The sequence below is a fragment of the Sciurus vulgaris genome, assembly GCF_902686455.1.
Source record: "Sciurus vulgaris genome assembly, chromosome: 8".
In the NCBI taxonomy this organism is placed as follows: domain Eukaryota; kingdom Metazoa; phylum Chordata; class Mammalia; order Rodentia; family Sciuridae; genus Sciurus; species Sciurus vulgaris.
Genome location: NC_136468.1, coordinates 82,513,488 through 82,535,785, shown reverse-complemented (window position 1 = coordinate 82,535,785; position 22,298 = coordinate 82,513,488). Strand labels below are relative to the sequence as shown.

The following is a 22,298-nucleotide window of genomic DNA, read 5'->3' as shown; positions in this document are numbered from 1 at the left end:
GTGCCATACAAATATTACCTGTGACATGGCAAGTGAATAATATAGACCTTGCTGTGCCATTAGCTCAGCATGGGTTCCTTTTTCCACCACCATCCCATCCTTTAGAGTCACAATCAGATCTGCACTTCGAACAGTTGAAAGTCGGTGTGCTACCACAATTGTAGTGCGACCTTTGCTGGCCTACACGACAGAAAGCAGAGAAAATAAGCATAAAATTAGTAGAAGTAACCTCTGCAACAGTGAAGAAAACTTCTATTTGCAGTATTGTTTTAATAGAGAAGAATCTTTATTTTGGGATAAGATACCATAAACATACGGAAAAGTACGCATATCATTGAGGTATAGATCAATGCATTTTCAAACTGAATGCAGATTAGAATAACCAGATCAATAAATGGATCATTGTCTGTAGCCAGAAGTCACCCTCATGCCCCTCCAGTCACCATCACTACTTGCCCACCAAGGATAACCACTATCCTTCTTCAAATACCATAGATCAGATTGGATCTGTTTCTTACATAAATGGAATTATGCAGTAAAATACTCTTCTGGGTCTGAGCATATTTTGTTCAATATTATCCTTTTGAGATTCCTGCATTTTTTTGTGTGCAGTGGCATGTCATTCATTCTTGTCACTCTGAAGTCCACTGTGTGAATATACCACATTTTTTCCATTCTATTGCTAGTTGGGATTATAGTCTCTGGGGTTTTTCTGCTACATTCAGATTCTTCCACATGCTTATTTGGTGAGCATATGTATACAGTCCCACTAGCTCTACACCTGGAAGGGAACTGCTGAGCCACCAGGTGCGCACATGCTCTGCCTCACTAGCCTCTGCCAGCTTTTCAATGGTTGGTACACTCTACCAAGCCCCATGTGGAGGAAAGTCAGATTGACTATATTCTCACCAACAGTGGTACTTTCTTTGCCAGGTAAATGAATAGTCATATTGTGACTTTTATTTCCATTTCCCTGATGACTAATAAAGAACATCTTTTCATGTCATTATTGAAAACTTGAATATTCTCTCTTCTGAATTATACAAATTTTTTGCTCATCTATTGGAACTTCTTGTCAATTTTCAAGAATTGTTTACATATTCTAGCTATGAGAACTTTGTCAGATACTATGTATTACAATTATGTTTTCTGATTAAGTGGTTGCCTTTTCACTCTCTTAAAAGCCTCTCTCTCTCTCTCTCTCTCTCTCTCTCTCTCTTTGGTATGAGGGATTGAACCCAGGGACACTTAATCACTGAGTCACATCTCTAGTCCTTTTTTATTTTTTAAATTCTGAGGCAGGGTCTCACTAAGTTGCTTAGGGCCTCACTAAGTTGCTAAGGCTGGCTTTGAACTTGCCATCCTCCTGCCTTGGACTGGGATTACAGGCGTGCCTCATCACCTATGGCCTAATGGTGTCTTGGGATGAACAGAATTTTAAAGTGATAAGAAAGTCCAATTTATCAACTTCTGTTTTACAATTTATGCTTTTGGCATCCTGTTTAAAAAAATCTTGACTCCAACGTCACACAGATGTTTTTCTGTTTTATCTTATAATCTTTAATATTTTGCCTTTTGTTGTTAGATCTGTAATTCACCTGGAATTGAGTTTTGTGTGTGATGTCAAATAAGAGTCAATGGACATTTTCCCCTTTAATTAAACAAGTGTCCCAGCAGCGGTTTTAGAGAAGACCATCCTTTCCCCACTGCTCTGCTGAATTGCTTTTATCGTAAACCAGGTGACTGTTATTCTTTTCTTATATTTTGTATATACTATTCTGCTCCTCAGTTTGTCTATCCTGCACCAATGCAAAATAGGTCTTGAGATTTATTAGTTTACATAGTCCAGCTTGATTGTTCCTCCACATGTTGGCTTCAGCCATTTTTGAGATAATGCATTTTTTCTTTTTTTATTATTTCTATTTTAAAAAACTTTTCTTTGTTCTTTTTATTCTTGACAGTAGAACATACTTTGGCATATTAAACATTCATGGAGTGAACTTCCCATTCTTGTGGTGTACCTGATGTGGAGTTTCACTGGTTGTGTATTCACAGATGAACATAGGAAGGCGATGCCCGATTCATTCTACTGTCTTTCCTATTCCCATCCCCCCTCTCTTCCCGCCATTCCTCTTTGTCTAATCCAGTGAATTTCTATACTTGAACCCCACAGCCCCTGAGATAATGCATTTTTTTCTAAATGCCTTGCACATTTTATAAATTCTTTGAGCACTCTATAGCACTCAAAATTCTTTGAGACTCTACAAATCTGTCAGGGACTCAACATGATAGTTACTATTCATACTATTTTTATCTTACTGTTCTTATTCTTATTTTCATTCTTATCTGTTAAAGACAAGGACTGGAACTCAGAAAATTAAGAAGTTTGCTCAAAGTCTCAGTTAGTCACTGGAAGAACCTGGCACAAGAATCTTGTATAGTTTTATCTATTCTATATAAAGTTCTCTCTGTTGAAGTAAGTATACTTAATGAAGTAGTGAGTGCTTTTTAAAAAAGTCTTCTGTGTCAAATCTAAGAGAAGAAAACTTCTCAAAACATTAGTTATTAAAACTGAATGATAGAGTGGAAAAATTATGATATAATGCTATATGAAAAAATGCAGGAGAAAGTTTATGCATCTTGTTTTAATCATGTTTAAAAATGTATCCATAGAAAGAATATACCTATATAGAAATAAATCAAAATATTAATAGTGCCTGTATGTAATAATTGTACCTATGGATTGTATTTTTCTTAATTTCCCCAATTATTTACTATGCTATATTGCACTTCTGTTTAAAAATAAGAAAGCAAAAAAGTTGGAAAAGCATTTTTTATTTTTTTATGTTTAGTGTTGATGCATGTTTTATTTTTAATAGGTTTTGTTCCTATGGGTAACATGCATGCATGTAAGCAACAAATAGATGCTATTATGAAAAACTGAACATAGTTACATTGTTATGATTAAATATTTTGTACTATTATTTTGTAACATTTTATTATTTTAAGAAAAGCATAATCTGATATGTTTGATTTATATTAAGAGAACCATTTAAAGTATCATTCAAACCAAGACCCATTTTTTCTTTTGGTGGGAAGTACTAGAGATTAAACTAAGGGGTACTTCACCACTGAGCCACATCCCCAACCCTATTTTGTATTTTATTTAGAGACAGGGTCTCACTGAGTTGCTTAGTCCCTCACTTTTGCTGAGGCTGGCTTTGAACTTGTGATCCTACTGCCTCAGTCTCCAGAGCCACTGGGATTACAGGTGTGAGCTACCTGGCTGGTCCAAGACACTCTTGAGTGGGACAATCCAGGCAGACTGGAACTTCCTCAGGAAAACTGGGATATGGGATCATGTAGTTACAATTTAAAATGATTTAAACTTATGCTCTAGGGTCAGAAAAATTGAAGCACAGTCATGTATACCACTATGGTATATCTATGCAATGGAGCATTGTTCACCAATAAAAAAGGAATTATTGATGCATTCTACAACATGAATGAGTCTCAAAAAATTTAAGCTGAGTGAAAGAAGCCAGAAAGAACAGAATACATACTGTATGACTATATTTCTATATAGTTCTAGAAAACATGAACTAATCTATTGTGACAGTAAACAAATAGGTGGTTGTCAAATGTCAGGGGAGGAGGGCAGGGGAGGGTCCAGATGGAGTGGTGATACAAATATCTAAAAAAAAAAAAAAAAAAAAAAAAGGAATGACAATCTTGAGTGTGCAGGTGGTTTTGCAGGTGAGCATATATGCCCCTTTTCCAATTGTATGTTTTAGTATGCAGTTAATTGTAGGTTAATTAAACAAACAACAAAAAAATTCTGTTAAGAAAAAAAGCCACAAAAGCCAAAGCAAAAAATACATGTATACAGCACACCAGTTGTTCATCCTTTATGTTCAGCCAGAATCCTGATTGGTACTGAGACATTTTAATGAGTACCCTGCAAACTTAGTGATCCAGTGGATTAGGGTAACTGTGATGTAGGGTGATCTGTAGGAGGATTTCTTTTTCTTAACTTCATGGAGATCAGACAACAAACACATAATATTATTAGCACTTATTAACATACGCAAGTTTCTTTAGCAATTTTATGCAACATACTTTTCAGCAAAGAATTATAGTGAGCACCAAAATATTTACTGTATCCTTTATTTTTTATATTGCCAAACATATAGAAATTTTATTAAACCAATTAGTAAATGAAGGATGTTTGGGGAAACTGTTTTTATTGTTTGCCTTTTGTTTTTGTCAGTCTCTCATTTACTTTTATGTGGTAATTCTAAGTCTGCTTATATAGAAACATCTTTATAAATGATATAACAAAACTGGTAAATATGTGAGTAGTTTTTTTTAAAATAAAAGTTTTATTTTAGAATAGTTTTATATTTGTAGAAAAGTTGCAAAGATACTATAGATAGCTTCCACGTACCCTATCTACACATTTTCCCCCTGAGCTAAGAAATAATGCATTTGCCACAATTAATAAAGCGGTATTGGTACATTGTACTATCTAAACCCCATGCCTTATTTGAAGTTCTCTAGTATCTTTTATCTGGTATCCTTCTTTTGTTCCTGGATTGCCACAAGAATGTCAAGTTCCACCAACCTAGATGCCCTTCAATTGATCAATGGATAAAGAAACTGTGGTATATATACACAATGAAGTAATAGCCAAAAAGAAGAATAAAATTACAGCGATTATTGGTAAATGGATAGAGTTGGAGAATATCATGTCAAGTGAAATAAGCCAAGTCCAAAAACCCAAAGGCTGAATATTTTCTCTAATAAGTGGATGATGATACATAATGGGGGTGGGGGTGGAATGAGGGCAAGAGAAGAATGGAGGAACTTTGGATTATTTAGAGGGAAATGGGGTGGGAGTGGGTAGGGGAGGAAAAGATAGTGGACTGAGACAGACATCATTACCTTATGTACATGTGTGATTACATGAGTGGTATGAATCTACATTGTGTACAACCATAGAAATGAAAAGTTGTACCCCATTTGTGTATAATGAATCAAAATGCAGTCTTTAAAAATAAAAAAGAAAAGAAAAAAAAAAAAGAGTGTTAAGTTCCATTGAGTCATCGTGTCTCCTAAACCTCCAGTTGGTTGTGGCAGTTTCGCAGATCTCCCTAGTTTTTGATGAACACAATAGTTTCAAGGAATACTAGTCAAATATTTTGTAGACTGTCTCAATTTAGTCTGTCTGATGTGCTTACAGACATAAGACATATTGCCTATATTGAGTTCATTTTTCTTCTTTGAACTTCAAGTTTGAATTCTATTCTGGGTCTTGGGGACCCTGGGATTTGCCTATAATCCTTTAAAGGTGAATGTGAGAGTGCTATCGTTGAGCAGGTATGCATTACAAAGATGACCACGATGGAGGTGAAAACAGGTGCCCAGGCTGCTGGCCTACACTTCTCCCATTTGCTCAGTGACATTCCCTTGGGATTCCAAATATTCTTTTCTACAAATCAACAGATCTCAAACTTTATTGATGAAATAATATGATGTAAAAAAAAAAAAAAAAAAAAAAAAAAACAACTCAATGGTTTTACAATACTACCAAATATTTCTAAAAGCAAATGTATGTGGAATTTAAAAACATAAAAGGGAACATAGAACACAAAATATTCTAAGGATGTTGACAGGCTGTTTGTTTTAAGATCAAACAATTAGGAGGCTGCAACTAGAAAAGGTTTCAGAATTGTATATACACATCTGTACACAGAATCAGAATCCTGAAGTTTCAAGATGTAGGCGTGGAGTAAAATAGAGCTTTCTTCCTGATAGGGAGTTCACTTAACAGGTACTTTAATACATATCTCTTCTCATTTTGGTAAAGACCTTTCAGCATTACATAAGAAGCAGGTTGACCCATTTTGCAAAAGTGCATGATTGTATGTGACACCTGAAAATTGAGGATGGGGAGACCATTTCTTAATTTTACTTATTTATTTATATGTGGTGCTGAGAATTGAACCCAGTGCCTCACACATGCCAGGCAAGCACTCAACCACTGAGCCACAACCCCAGACCAATTTCTTTAAGTTCTGATTTGATGCCGTTAGTACTCCAGCAGGGTTCGATCACCTGCTCTTGCCCATCTGTATCATTTTTGTCTTTGCCAGCCTCCTTGGCTAAACTATAAATGGTTGACTAAAGTCAGTGTTTTGTTATACTTTAATCTATTACAACATCTATAATATATATCAAATAAATCACAGATATAGCTAACAATTTTAAAGGGAGCAAGTGACACTTCAAAGGTTTATAAAGGAGACCTACAAGTATGGTAACATAAAATGCACATCTCCTCTAAATCATCACTGTGACCTAAAACTGATATATTAGTCACAGTGAAGAATAAAAAGAATTCAACAGTAATTTCGGATTTAAAACATAGGAGAGATTATGGCAGTCAAAGCCACCCAAAAGCTGATCAAGAAATCTGAGCTGATACTTTGTCTTTTAGCCAAAACTACTGTAAAGACAGGTGAGGTAATGTGACTTATTCTTCTGTTTTTCCACATGCTTCAAAGAAGGTGTGGGAGATTTTTCAATGTCTTTGTTGCTACTACAATTTCGAAAGGGTTCTCTAGGGTCTCCTCTTCTACTTCACAGATTGCACAAAGCCAGAAGCTAAATAATTAGGGCAATAGGATAGGTCTCTACCTCACACTTTGCCGACCTTGTTCACATGACTTCACAATTCCACGTATAATCATAAGTCACCAGGTAATTGGCTTGGACTTTGGAAATAGAAGGTGCTTTAAAACATCCCTCATGGAATTGCTGGAAGAGAGAAAGGGTCTGAGGAGGACATTTGGTGAGAACCAGCGGTGGTCATGGACCTTGAATAAAGGTGGGTAACAGGAAAAGAAAAAATAACAAAACCTCCTGCCTTTCGGAAGGCATGAATTTACTTGACTCTTGGGCAAATTATCAGGCCTACAATACTCTCTGGAGAATTCTGTAAACAGACTGTTCTGGTGTCCTGGTGGCAAGTGTGGTGTGAGAAACTGGTGAGCACACAGTGTCTTTTACTGGCTCCCAGGAAGTTACCTCAGTTGGACTGGGGCCATCTGTGACATTCCCTCCATGATATAGTCCTGTAATCTTCAACATTTTTCTTTTTAAGCTTCAAAATCTTTTTGTCAAAGGAAAGTTAATGTGGGAACTTGATGTATTTTTTAAAAGCAGCCACATGAATGGGTTGTGGCTTTGTTTGAATTGGCAGTGGAGTTGAGGGAAGCCCTCCCTGTTTGTCTTCCTCAAGTCCCCAGCCTCTCCTCTCTACCACCCTAGTATTCTGGTGCTTAGAGAACATAGTCTAAAAACTTTCCACTACTCTTTTACATTTTCCTCCCCTTTAGACTATCAAATTTTAACTGACTATCTCTTATAAGAAGGTCATTAGGGTAGTTAAAGGGAAAACACAGGCTTTTTGATTTCTTAACTACCTCCCTGTGATGTTGAAAGCCAACTGGGTTAGTATTCTGGGTCAACACTGGTTCCAGGATTCAACAATGTGAGATTACTGTCAGGCCACCTCACCTGTCTCAGAATGAGTCCTCCTTTGTCAAAGGAATAACAAAGAGCAGAGATCGGCACTTAGAAGCCATATGTAATAAGTGACTCACCTCCTTCTTGACCCCTTCCTTTTTACTTGAAGGAATCTACTTATGTGATTATTTGTGTGCTCAGCTTAAGGCCCCTTAGCTAAAATATGTCAAAAATCTTTTTTGAAATGAGACCATGTGCACTATCTAATTAAGAACACAGAATATTATCTGATAGTAAAATGTTTTCTTTTTATAGCCCCAAACTCTTCATTCTTACTTCTAAATAAGTTAACAAACAAGTTAACAACTGGAGATAACATAAAACTATTGTCATTTAATACTTCCCTTCATTTAATTTTATAAAAAAGGCATAATTTTAGTATTCGTTCAAAAATTTACAGCAACAACAACAACAACAAAAAGATGAAGTAAATAGCAGGCAAGAAGCGAAAATGCTATAATAATGAACTCATCTTTCATTATGAGCAAAAGGAAAGAATGGCACATGTAGCCCAGAAGTCTAAACAGTAGAGATATCTCATTTGGTCACAGTTAGGGAAATCAATATATCATATGGGTATGTTCCTTATTTGTTGAGGAGGGTAAGGTTTAGGAATAAGTTAAATATATGGAAATCACTAAGACACTTATCCATAAGTTGAAAAATATTCTTTTTTTTTAAATACATAAAAGCCTTTCCAAAAGACTTTGAAGACTTTGAAGTGTCTTGTTAAGTAAGAGTGATTTAAACTCATTTATGAAAGAGAAGTACACTAGTTACATATATAATAGGATCAAAATAAACAACTTTCAGGGACAATGTGAGGCTATTAAAAGCCTACAAAGGAGCTTCAGTTTGGAGTATGGTTTGAAGCATGGGTTTCTCTTTCTCAAGAAGACAGTGCATTTTGGAAAGCGGCTAGCTGTTGATGATGTTGTTTTAAATTGTGGTAAAATGTGCATAAGTCGAATTTACCAGTTCAACTATTTTTAAGGGTAAGATCTTTCTGAATTTCAGAGGTCAAATTCCTCTCTGTCACTATTCTTTTATTTTTTAGTTTTAAAAAAAAACTATTCTTTTATACTCAGATCTGGATTACTATCCTTTTTTGGGGTAAAATATATATAACATAAAATTTATAACTTTGTTTTAAAAGTCAATTCCATGCACAAGTATGTTCACGTTCTTGTGCAACCATCACTACTTCCATCTCTACACCTGTTTCATCATCTCATAATTGACACTGTACCCTTTAAACAGTAACTTCCAAACAGTTTCTTCCCCTCCAACCCCTGGTAACCACTACTCTACTTCTGTCTCTGTTAACCTAACTACTTGTGAGTGACATCATGCAGTGTTTATCCCTTTATTTCTGTGTATTTCGCTTAATGTAATGTCTTCAAGGGGCACCTGTGTTGTAGCACACATCAAATCTCATTCCTTTTGAAGACTGGTGCTGTTCTAGTGTATATCTGTACCGCCTTTTGTGTATCTATTCATCTGTTGGCAGACTTCAGGGTTGTTCTTATCTTTTGGTTACTGTGAATGATGCTACTGCGAACACAATCTCTTTGAGACTTTGCTTTCAATTACTTGGAGCATATGCACAGAAGTGGAAATGCTGGATCATATGGTAATTCTATTTTTTTTTTTTTTTGTATTTTGGTGGTGCTGGGGATTGAACCCAGGGCCTTGTGCTTATGAGGCAAGCACTCTATCAATTTATCTATATCCCCAGTCCCGTAATTCTATTTTTATAGGAGGCCTAATATGGATTCTGTCTTAGATCCAGTGGCTAGCAGATGTGTAACCTTGAGGCAAGGTAGTATGGTGGTTAATGAATGAGGTAGAAGTCAGCTGTCTAGGGTTCAGCTTTGGCTTCAGTATGGCCCAGCTATGAATTAACCTCTTTCTGCCTCAGTGTGTGCACTGTCAAATAGGAAAATAAATATCTCAGAGTTCTTGTGTGCTCTATGACCTTTGTTATGTCTAAAATAATGACTCATGAATGGTTTCAGGGTTTCTATGAATCTCATTATTACATGTAAATCTTTCTGTACATGTGTATGTGTACAGTTTTGCTAAAAAAATCACACTGCTTTATTTTTTCCTTTCTTAATCCAACTCTTTATGGAACCTTGATCTATCAGAGTGGAGAACCACTACCTAAAAGAAGCCAGTGGCTTAATGTTTAATACCAAGCCTTACAAATGTGAGCTTGATTAAGCAGGCTTACAAAATATCCTGTGATGCTTTTAGCATGAGGGAGTTTGTGTGTTACCTTGGCTCTCCTGGCTAAATTCCAGTCAAGGAAACCCCCTTGCTGAAATTCCCTTTCTGTTTCCAATTATTGAAGTGTTGCTCCTAATGACTAAATGAAAATTTTAAAAACTCCCAGTTCCATATATAAATACAGAGTAAGATATTTAGTTGATGCAGACCAGACACACCAGTGTGTGTGCGCACTGTGTTTGTGTGTGTGTGTGTGTGTGTGTGTGTGTGTAAAATTACTCTGGCCTAACTTTGACTTTAGTTAACTACTTCTTTGCATTTAATTTAATTAAATAGGCCACAGCCTAAAGTAATTTCCCTACTTTTCAGCTTTCTAGTATATATAATGTAAGAGGACTTGGCGGAAGACCAATAGGATGCATTATAGATGCACACGTACAGAGAAGTGTCCATGATGCCCCTGAGGATGGTAACAAAGCAACTCTGCCTATTCAAAGACTAAAACTCGTGAAATTCCTTCCCTCATAATTAGCAAAGGGTCTTTTTAGAGGTTCTCCACTGATTTCGTATAACTGAAACTTCCTTAATAATAATCATTCCTTAGATTTACATACTGCATTTAACATTTCAAAGGGTTTTCTGCGGTGTAACACAGAACCAGTATGGGCTGCAAGTGCTCACTGCTATGCCAAAAAAACCCAGGGGTGGGGATAGGGGGACAGCTTGGAAACCTTAGTACTGGCACATCAGTCCAAACCAGTCACTGAGTGGAAGTTCACACCCTATGGCATAAATCCTTATCTACTGATCCTAGATCTTTCCTAGAACAAGATTAATGATGCAAAACTAGTTTGCATTAATCCTAAATCAAGAAGTCCAGAAAAGATCACTTCAGGTCTCAAAATTATCCTGCATCACATTCATCCAAAATCCATTCAACTAGTGTTTCTTAGTTGTCTGTTAAGTGCCAGGCATTGTTCCAGTGCTGGGGGTGGGGGTGCTAAAGTTAATCAATCACAGCCTTTGCCAGCAGAGAGTTTACATTCCAGAGGAGAGACAGTTACCAAATAACACACCGTGTGCCAGCCAATGAAAACATGGTGTGTTTAAGGAGCAGCCAAAGTGAGGGAGGGTGAAGGGAAGTGGAGTCCCAGAAGGATCCACAGATCTTTATAGTTTACCGTAAGGAATTTGGCTTTATACTTAGAGTGAATTGAGGAGCCACTGGAATATTCCAGTAGAAGTGTAACATCATGGAGTTTACAAGGTAACAGCAAAAGAGGGCAGCTGTGCAGAAAACAGACTGAAGAGGGGCTGGGCTGAAGCAGGGAGTGAGCTCTTGTAATAATCTGAGGACAAGGGTGGTCATTCCTTCAAGCTCACCTTAGCTTTAGGAAATTACTGATTTTATTTTGCATGGCTATTGTGAATTTCACTCGTTCTAGAACTTCACATAAATGGAAGATAATGGGGTAACGAGTGACATGGGGTGGGAGGGCTATGTGAGGCTGTGGAGGTAGGTGCATGCAGCATTCACCTGCATGTCACTGTATTTGCTTTCTCATTTGGTGGCTTGCATAATGTTTCAAGCTATAAAATTCTGCTAGCTGTTGTGAGCTAGTCTGAATCAGTAGCAGGGTCTGGGGGCTTTCAGACAAGCAGGAATGAAACCTGCTGGACACCTTGTCCTTTATAGGCAGAGCCCTCTCCAAGGATGGGATTCTACCACTGCGATGGGTGGAGAGGATGCTGGTGGCACTAGAATTTCCACCTCTGAGCCTGCACTTGGGCTCTCCCCTCAGCCATGACCATTTTCCACTAAGCTGGAGTATATAATTAATCCAGTTTCCTATGCTGCCTTTCACCCCATTGCTTATCCTGACCCCTACCCCAGAAAAGGCCAGAAAGCCCCACATAAAACAGTTCTACACCCACCACTATAGCATTGACTTAATCTCCCCCTTGAAGAAAAATAATATAATAAATTAATTTTAAAAAAATCAAATTCTTTTATAATTGTGCCACTCAGTCATGTTCCACATAAAGAAGTTTTGGTCAAAACAGGCTGAATATATGATGGTGGTCCCATAAGGTTATAATGGAGCTGAAAAATTCCTGTCACCTTGTGATGTTGTAGCCTTGAAATGTCACAGTGCAGAGCATTACTCATGTGTTTTTTTGAGATGCTGGTGTTACCACGTCTACTCTGCTGCCAGTCGTATAAAAGCACAGCTCACACAATTATGAACAATATATAATACGTGATAATGATAATGAATGAGTTACCGGTTTATGAATTAATCAATTTTTTATCATTATTTTAAAGGGTACTTCTTTTACTTATATTAAACAAGTTAACTATAAGGCGGTCAGGCAATTCCTTCAGGAGGGATTCTAGAAGAAGCACTGTTATCAAGGGAGATGGCAGCCCTGTGTGTTGCTGCCCACGAAGACCTCCAGGACAAGAGCGTAGGTGGAAGACCGTGACTTTGGGAATCTTGACCCTGCAGAGTCCAGGTCAATGTGTGTGTTTATATCTTAGTTTTGAACTAAACAGTTAGAAATGTAAAAAATTTAAAAAATAGAAAAGAGTTTATACAATTAAGGATATAAAGAGAAGATATTTTTGTACAGTTGTGCCATATGTTTGTATTTTAAGCTCCATGTTATTCCCAGAGTAGAAAGTTAAAAATTAAAGTTTATAACGTAGAAGCTAGCATAAGCTAATGTTAATTTATTATTTAAGAAAGGTTTTTAAAATAAATTAAGTGATGCCTAAGTGCACAGTGTTCATCAAGTCTACAGTAGTGTGCAGTAGTGTCCTGGGCCTTCACATTCACTCTCTGCTCACTTGTGAACTTGCCCAGAGCAACATCCAGTCCTGCTACTTTCATTCATGGTATGTGCCCTACACAGGCATGCCATTTTAAAATTTTTTATATCACACCTTTTACTGTACTTTTATATGTTTAGATACACATTATGTTACAATGGCCACAATATTCAGTCCAGTTCATACCCCAGAGGCCACAGATTACACCACATAGCCCAGGTGGGTAGAAGTTATACCAACTATACACTCTATGATGTTCCCACAAGGACAAAAATCACATAACGTCACATTTCTTAGAACATATCCCCATTATTAAGCAATGCATGACTCTTTCCATATATGCTGCCTTCACACTTATTCTTTTATTTTGTTACATTAAATACATCTATTTTATGTAATTGGAATCACGGTTTACAAACGGTTTGCGTTCTTCTTTTTCTTATGATAGAGATTTCATTTTAGCCACCAAAAAGGAATATTTATTATTTTATCATATTGTCAAACAACCATTTGTTTTAAAAGTCCGAACTTATTTTCATTGCCTAAAGTGATTAACAGATGAAAAGACAATAGGCACAACATTTAATGTCTACATTGCTAAAGCAACTATTTCATTTTAAAATATCTTGTGTAAATTTAGATAGGTATGTTAAGTGTAATCATCTTTTAGTACATTCAAGCCCTAAATAACCAAACATCACTGGTATTAAAAACAATTTATCAAGTGTATTCTAGATAGAAATCCCTATTCAAGTTATCAAGTATAAATAAATGAATAAAACTTTAGCTGGCCATTATTTCTTCTCTACTAAGATGACTTAAACTGGCAAAGTGTCTGCAATAAACAAGGATTTCCATATCGTATACGCAACATGTGGACTGTCATCAAAGTAGGGAAACAAAGGCAAAACCCTATAATCCAATTTGTGAGTAAATAATAGTAACTAATAGGTTTTCAATAAGCAATAGCACTCTGGCTGCCATTTCTGGTTCCAGAAAGTGAGTATTGAAAGAGAAGGCTGCTATTTTCTCAGAGAAAAACACTTAATACCTTTCCAGGCAAGAACAAAGCAGAATGTGCCATTAGCTTTCTGAGGGATCTGAAGACCATGATTTAAAAGAGCTTTTGGCTTCTCGGAGATTTTTCAACTGCCCTCCAGTTGCAGTGTAATTTGGTGCAGGACCATGGCTGTCCTGAAGTTTTCAGTTTGTGCAGCATCTGTGGTAAGCCCGAGGTCAGTGTGAGGTGTGAAGGGCTGGGACAGCTGGAGGAGAGTGGGTCAAGGTCAGAGCTTTTCACTTGATGTGAAATTGTCTTAATCGTGCTGCTCCAAAGAAGAAAAGTGGTCAAAGCAGAGAATCTCACTGGTGTGTATGGGTTGTTGTGATGGTGGTGGTGGAGTTTCTATGGGGAAGTGCAAAGTACAGACCGGTTGGAACGGAGAGCTACATGGGGTGATGGCATATCAGCCCCTGTGTGTATGTGTGTGTACATCCATATGTGTATATGTATACTTAGCGACTAACTGTAGCATTTACTTCTCCCTCCAAATCACACTCTGCATCCAAACCTTCAGAAGAGCTCTGAATTTAGTCATCGGCAACAATGTGCACTTTCTCATACTTAACAACAACAGTGAACCAGGAATATGGAAATAAGCAATGCTTCTCTTCACTTACCTTCTCCAGTGCAGCTTGAACAATTGATTCGCTTTCTGTATCCAGAGCAGATGTAGCCTCATCTAAGATCAGAATTTTGGGGTTTCGAACTAAAGCTCGAGCAATTGCAATTCTCTGTTTCTGTCCTCCACTCATCTGGGCTCCTTTTTCTCCTACCAATGTGTTGAATTTCTAATGAAATGGAGATAAAAAAAAAAAAAAAAAAAAAAAAAGCCCAGAAGTAGAAGACAGAATGATTAAATGATTAGAAGGGGAGTTCACAGACACAGTTGTATTTTAGTACCAGGTTAAGCACTACTTCAGGCTGGCCGCTTTCAATCTTTGGTGTGTTTTTTGTATAAATAATTATAAAAAAGAGGGGTGTTTAGTGAAAAAAGGAAAATAAATACTTAGGACTAAAACAGATTGGAACACATGACACATGACAAACGTGTTTTCAGAAAAATTAATAATTGAAACAAATTTTCAAATTTTTTATACCTTCTTAGAATGCTTTAAAATCTTTAAAAGAATCACTGTAATATACTGTAAATATTGTTTGAAATGTTTATGAGCAATTTGGTGTTATTCTCAATTTATTTCTTAAATACTATGAAAAATGGTATGAGGGGACTGGGGAGATTGAGTGCTTGCCTTGTAAGCACAAGGCTCTGGGTTCGATCCCCAGCACCCTAAAAAAAAAAAAAAAAAAAAAAAAAAAAAAAGGTATGAAAAAAGATTATTGCAAAAGGCAACTTTTTCCTAAAACTTTTCTCAGTCTTGGGAGACATTTTCTGTCTCTTAAAATTATTATTATTACTGGTAACTGCATCTTTAAAAGGAAGATACTGTTACAGATCTGTTATGGTTGGAGTAACTTCCAGAACCAATGAAGCAGTGTTGATAATCTTCTGTTGGTTGATGTCCCTGATGCAAAGTTCATTTCTTCAAGGATATAAAGTTAAAGAGTCTTTCTAAACCTTTAATTTCTAGAGGCTGATATTCATGTTTTTAAAAAATATCAACTTTATCATAGAAAAATCATACATAATAAAAGGCGCTTATTTTAAGAATATAGCTCTAAGAATTTTGACAAATAAGTACACTCATATTACCACCACCTCAATAAAGAGATACAACATAGCTATCTGGAAAGTTTTCTCAGAGACCCTTTATCTCCAAACCCAGAACCGCCTCAAGAGACCTAGCTGGATTTTTATCACTGTAAATTGGATTTTACTGATTCTAGAACTTCATATTGGTGGACTCATACAATATATACTCTATGAGGGTTGCTTTCCTGTATCTAGCAAAATGTTTTTGAGATTCATTTATGATCTGTTAAAAATTTGCTTCCATATACTGAGTAGTGTTCCACCCAAAGTGAATCTACCTTGGATTGCTAGATTTAGTAAAACCAAACAAAAACATGCAAAAGATCCCATGGAGCTCAGTTGAATCTGAACTTCAGAAAAACAACTAATATTTAAACAACTAATTTTCTTTATCCTAAGTATGTCCCAAATATTGTATGGAACATGCTAAAACTAAAAAATAAATAAATTAGTTGTTTTTCTGAAGTTCAGATTTAACTTGGAATACTGTATTTCATTTGGAAACAATTTGTTTATCCATTCAGCTGCTTGTTTCTAATTTTTGACTATTACAAATAAAGCTACTATGAATATTCATATAAAAGATATTTTTGTGGTTATTTTCATTTCTTTTGGGAAAAATACTTAGGAATAGAATGCTGAGTCATAATTATATGTTAACATTATAAATACTCAAATTGCTTTCTAAAATGATACAAATTTCACTTTTATCAAAATGAACAACAGATCTCATTGCTTACATCATCACCAAAAGTTAGTTTTGTTACTTTTTTAATTTTGACAAGTCTAATGAGCGTGAAATAGGATCTCATTATGACTTTACTTTGGATTTCCCTGGTGACTAATAATGTTGACTATGTTTCTTGTATATTGTTAATTTGTCTCTCTTTTCTAAAATGTTTGTTCAGGTTTCCTCCATGTTTAATTTAGTTTTACTTTTTTTGACTTATTACTGAATTGTTGACGGTTGTCAAATATGTGTATTTTGACTGTTTTCTTGCACTTTACTTTGAATCTTTGCATTTTAATTTTTTAAATGGTGTCTTTTTTAAAAATAAAATTATAGCATTTGCAGGTAAATGGATGGAATTGGAGAATATCATGCTAACTGAAATAAGTCAATTCCAAAAAACCAAAGACTGAATGTTTTCTCTGATAAGTGGGTGGTGATACATAATGGGAGTGGGGCATTGGTGGGGAAGAGAAGAATGGAGGAACTTTGGATTATGTAGAGGAAAATCAGAGGGGGTAAGGGGTGGAGGTATGAAAGATGGTAGAATGAAACAGATATTATTATCCTATGTACATATTTGATTACACAAATGGTATGACTCTACATCTTGCACAACCATAGAAACAAAAAGTTGTACCCCATTTGTGCACAATGAATCAAAATGCAGTCTGTACAAATAAAAAATAAAAAATAAAAACCATATCCTGTGGTTGAAGTTGTAGCTCAGAGATAGAGCACTCACCTAGTGCTCTACCTAGTAAGGTACTGGGTTCAATCCTCAGCACCACATCAAAAAAAAAAAAAAAAAAAAAAAAAAAAAAAGGTTAAATGAAGGTAGTGTGTCCACCTATAACTAAAAGAGAGAGAGAAAAAAAAAATGTTTAAGTATCCTATAATGACCAGGAATAATCTTTAGGGAATAAAAATAAATGAACTTTAAATGGTGTCTTTTAGAAAGGAGATTTTAATTTTGATTAATTCCAAGCTTATTTTAAAATAGTAAGTGCTTTTCTAAGAATTCTTTGCCTACCTCAAAGTCACAAGGACTTTATCCTAAGTTTTTATTTTTTTAAGTTTAAGCTTTCACATTTTGATCAAAGATCTATGGCAAATTAATTTTTGTGTGTGGCATGATATAAAGGCAGCATTTCATTTTTTTCTGTATGGTTCCACATCATCTATAGAACCTTTTCAACACCCCAGCATGCCTTTCAGTGGGTCTTAACTCTAAGCTGTGGTCCTCACTCCTAAGTGGTGCCTTATGTGGCATCTCAGCTGCAGGCTGGGACCTCTCCATTCTGGCTGGGCTGTACTTTGACATCCCCACAGCCCTGCTTCTCTAGTCTCTGTGCTACTCCCAACCTTGCAGTTATTGTTCTCCGGTAAGCCTCGGTAGGTTTATCATCAGACATGGATTCCTGAGGGGTGCTCACCTGGACTTCTACTCCCCACCTCAGCTCCACAGTATTTATTGATTGATTGATTGATTGATTGTACTTTGGAGTGAACTCAGGGGCACTCGACCACTAAGCCACATTCCTAGCCCTATTTTCTATTTTATTTAGAGACAGTGTCTCACTGAGTTGCCTCGCTTTTGCTGAGGCTGACTTTGAATTTACCATCCTCCTGCTTCAGTCTCCAGAGCAACTGGGATTACAGGCATGTGACACTGTGCTGGGTTTATTCTATGGCTTTTTGAAATCACCTTTCCAGTTGCCCTAATTGCCCTAAAAATTGATCTCTGCTCTCTGGCTCAGTAGGACTGCCATGTTCTGTCTGGATCCCAGTTCACAGAGAGTTCACAAATTTGCTCCCAGGCAGAATACTGCAAATTCATGGAGCTTTTTCTTAAGAAACTTTCCTTTCTCTCAGGAATCTCAGTTTTTCATTACCTCTTGTTCACTACTTGAAAGTAATTGTTCTATACCCTATATGTTTATTAGTGAAAGGTTGGCTAGTATCTAGCAAATTCTAATGTATTACTTTAAAAATATGTATATATTAAAGAAAAAACAATGCTATTCATTTCTGAGCATAGCTTTCCCTAATTTCTAAGCTACCTGAATTAACTACATATTTTTATGCTTTTTCTTATAGCTATGCTCATGAAATTCAGTTTTCATCACAATAAGCCAGTTTTCTTAGTTTATTCATTGGATTATAGCTTTAGGATTTACGATTAGATTTATAGACAGGGGCATCTTTGTGTAGTTATGGTGTTTTAGTAAAAGCAACTTGCAGGGCATGACTTAAAAGACACAGAAAAGTTCCCTATTTCCAAGTGCAAAACTAGATAGCACTGGATAATTTGAGGAAAGGAAATCATTTAAAGGAGCAAAATGTCACTTAAAGCTCTTGATGATTTTGTTGGTCTAAATCCTGTGCTAATCATGACCCTGAATAATGGGGTAACATGCAATCACTGGCATAATACAAATTTTTATTAAAAAAATACCCAAAGAAAATGATTAAGACTCATTGAGTGTGACTTGTAAAATAGGTCTATTAAAATGAAATATTTTGCTATGTGACTTCCTGGCATGATGAAATTTTACACATATTTTAATCAAATATCATTCTTTTATATTCCACACAGAAATTTCAGGTAAAACTGATGAACTAAAACTTTAAAATAAATGATTTATAACTGTGACAATTATAAATATCCACCTAGACCAGATATGTCCTATTATCAAACATTTTAAATTTATTATATATATTTACAAGCATGATTCCACATTAGCTTCATGTGCTTTTGAAAGTGATCAGTCTCCCTTCTGCACCACCAGAACCAACCTGAACATGGTGTGTGTGACAGTCCCTGTCTCAGCCACAAGATGGCCTCACAAATCAACATTTTCGCAGACACATCTTTTTCTGTTTGAGCTGATGATTTTTGTTCCATTCTTCTTTGCTATACTTTAACACAGTTTTCATCTTTTTTCTCTTCCATTTTCAGTGAGAATCAGTAAGAACTAAAATTGGTTTTCCCGTGATACATTTCTGCCTGTGTCCAGCCATGCTCTTTTCTCCACGGACGTTTCATCTTGGCTGATGTAAAAATCAACCAGGCTTCCACTATACTTTGGAAGTTATTGTTTCCTTATCTTACTCAGGAGTTCTGCAGTGCTGTTACCCTACGCTGAGGACACAGGCGACACATACTTACATTAGGAAACTCCATTATGAAGTCATAAGCATTTGCTTCCTTCGCTGCTCTCTCAATCTCTTCATCAGTTACACCATCTCGTCCATATCTAATATTGTTCCTGATGGTGGTTCCAAACAGCACAGGCTCCTGGCTGACCACTCCGATGTGTTCTCGGTAATGCCGCACATTCAGGGCTCTGAGGTCATTCGCATCCACTGTGATCTGCAATCCAAAGAATGAACCGTGTTATGTCGCCTTTGGCTGTTACTGACTATAGCCTTTCTTCCTAGTGTGAAATACAAACTGAGAAGGAGTGTATTTCAGGAATCAAAAATTAACTATGTTTTGGTAAAATATTTATGATATACATATTTTCTACAGATTTTTTTTTTCCTGGTCCATGGGAATCAACAAAACTTCAAAAAACTGGCTTAAGATCTTGCCAAACAGCTTGAATATTTTTATTCTAAAATTTACAGATTAGGTATTAATAAGATATATACTCTGGGTGCCACTGATGTTATTAAGTAGACTCAGGTAATGGATGTCAGTTTTGTTGTTTTAGGACTGTTGTGATTTTTCTTTTAGGAAATAGCCTTCTTTATTTTTCTTTGATGTCTCACTTAACAACAAAATACAAACATGTCTTCTATTCTATAAACAACAATAAATGAACCCTGTCTTCCCCACATATGCTGGTGTTACCCCACACATTCCAGTGACAGAAGCCTGGGTATAGGATCATATTGTTTCTCATCAACGTGGCGCTAAGTCCAGGAATAGATATTCTATGCAACTACACCATACATGAATGCTTCCCTAGTAAACTGTTTAGTAAATATTAGCAACGACGCCTGGACAGAAGATACTCTAGGACTAAGAAGTGAAATTCAGGTGTAATCAGGCTCCAAGAGAGTCAGTTTTCTTTTAAAAATAACAGTTGAAAGTTTGAACAGAAGCACCAAGAATTACTCACTTAGGATTATCACAGTCTCATTCTCTGAGCCATTTATAAGGGTCAGAAAGTTAAGTGCAACATTACAGATATAGAAAAAAAGAAAGAGTGAAGATGTCTATGGATATCACTCTCCTGAGATGAAATTCTTGGTAAGTCCTGGGCACTACAAACTGCTGTTACATTTCTCTAAAACATTCATTCACTTTTAACATATTACATAATTTACATATTTTGTTACCTGCATCTAGTCATTAGAATGCAAAATCTATGAAGGCAGAGACTCTTATCTGTTTTGTTCCCTAAGGAATACTCAGAACCTAGAACAGTGCCTGACACATAGCAGGCACTAAATAAATATTTGTGGAATGAAGGAAAACAGCATGGCTTCTCTCTCAGTTCTGCTGTCAAACACTGAAAGTTGGCATAACTGTCAGCTGTGTGTGCTGGTGGCACGTTCCAGTCCTGTCACATGGACCATGTGTGATTCTCCTAGCAACCTGCACTTACAAAGCCATGACCAGGGTCATATAACCTCTGCAGAAGCCGGACTGCTGTGCTCTTCCCACTGCCACTGGGGCCAACCAAGGCCACTGTCTCTCCAGACTTAATTTTGAGATTCAGACCTTTCAGAATCTGTTGGAACATATGGAGGAAAATCATAAAGTTAGGAAAAGCTAGAATATAATGCACTTACTTTCAGAAATTTAATGTATAATTAGGAACGGAAGGCAAATTCTTCTGTGGCACTTAAAGACAAATTTAGACCTTATGTTTGTTTCATATGCATGTATAACAATAATCCACATAGTTTTGGAAAATAAAAGAATTTCTCATTATCTCTCTATATGAAAAAGAGATCTAAGTTAAGAGTACTCATGGGACATCAACTACCACAGCAACTGTTCCTATATTCAGTTAAAATATTTTAAATGAAGTTCATGACTACCCAGTTAGTGAAAATTTTATCTTTTAATTTGCAACAACTGAATAAAATCTTGCCAGGTACCTTTTTGAATTTGCTAATTTGCTAAGGAAGTTCTTCCTTAGAATATATTTAACATTACTCCAAAACATATTCCAAAGAACAACTGGCAAAACTCCTCAGCAACTCCCATGGATGAGATTTCATCATTAGAAATTGTCCCTCTCTAGCGATGGATCTCAGGTGGACATTTTGACATGGGGTGACATTTAAAATTTTTTTCAGTGACTGGGGTGTGCTTCCAGTATTTAGTGTCCCAGGGACTGGCCAGGTGAGAGCAACCTCGCAATTATTACCTTCTCCAAATGACAATGGCAATCCTGTTGTGTAGCCCTCACCTACCTATCCTTGCAAACTAGAATGTATTTAGCCCTTACTGTCCCTTAGACTCTATTGCTGATCTCATCATTTGTAAAGATATGCATGTGTGTGCGTGTGTGTGTGCGTGTTTGTGTGTATGTGTAAAGTGATAGGTAAGATACTGGAGGTTCTACTACTGAAAAAGCCTTGGAAAGGAAGAAGGGGAAGGTACAACAGGTGACTAGTGCCCCAGGTTAGAAACTGCAAGGTTAAAGTGAATTACTATGCTGAGGGTGGATGATATCCAGGGACCACCAGTAGGTGGCACCATCAACCCAAGGCATTTTGGTCTGCTCCCAAATCCAGAGTGGGGAGAAATCTAGAGAGCTGAAAATGTTGTTTCAGTTACCTATAGAATAAAAAACATTAATTGTTGTTCTGAGTTATTTTTCTATTTACTTGTCTGCCTGCCTACTCAAGTGTCTAAGCGACAAATAGCCAAAATTTTGATCAAAATTATGTAATTAACCTCATAAGAAAGTAGTATCAGAAAACTGTAGAATACTACTTCATTTAACCTACCTTGATAGATGGTCTTGATGGATAATTGAAAGAAACATTTTTAAATTCCACAGTTCCTTCTATGCATTCAGGTTTATATCCAGCTGTTGAAAAGTTATCTATGCTGGGTTTCTTAGAAAAACAAAGAGAATGCTATAAATCTTCAAAGGAATAAGATGATACC

The 22,298-nt window shown here is 36.3% G+C and overlaps 1 protein-coding gene across 1 annotated transcript in view; it reads right to left on the bottom strand.

Annotated features, from left to right (window-relative positions):
* ABCB5 (ATP binding cassette subfamily B member 5) overlaps positions 1-22,298 on the bottom strand; it is a 123,180-nt gene that overhangs the window by 60,353 nt on the left and 40,529 nt on the right. Inside the window, exons 10-14 of the mRNA XM_079151121.1 lie at positions 22,136-22,246; positions 20,779-20,904; positions 19,332-19,535; positions 14,336-14,506; positions 19-180 (exon numbers count right to left, since the gene is read on the bottom strand). Coding sequence (XP_079007247.1) covers positions 19-180; positions 14,336-14,506; positions 19,332-19,535; positions 20,779-20,904; positions 22,136-22,246 — 774 coding nt within the window. The remainder of the gene's footprint in view (positions 1-18; positions 181-14,335; positions 14,507-19,331; positions 19,536-20,778; positions 20,905-22,135; positions 22,247-22,298) is intronic.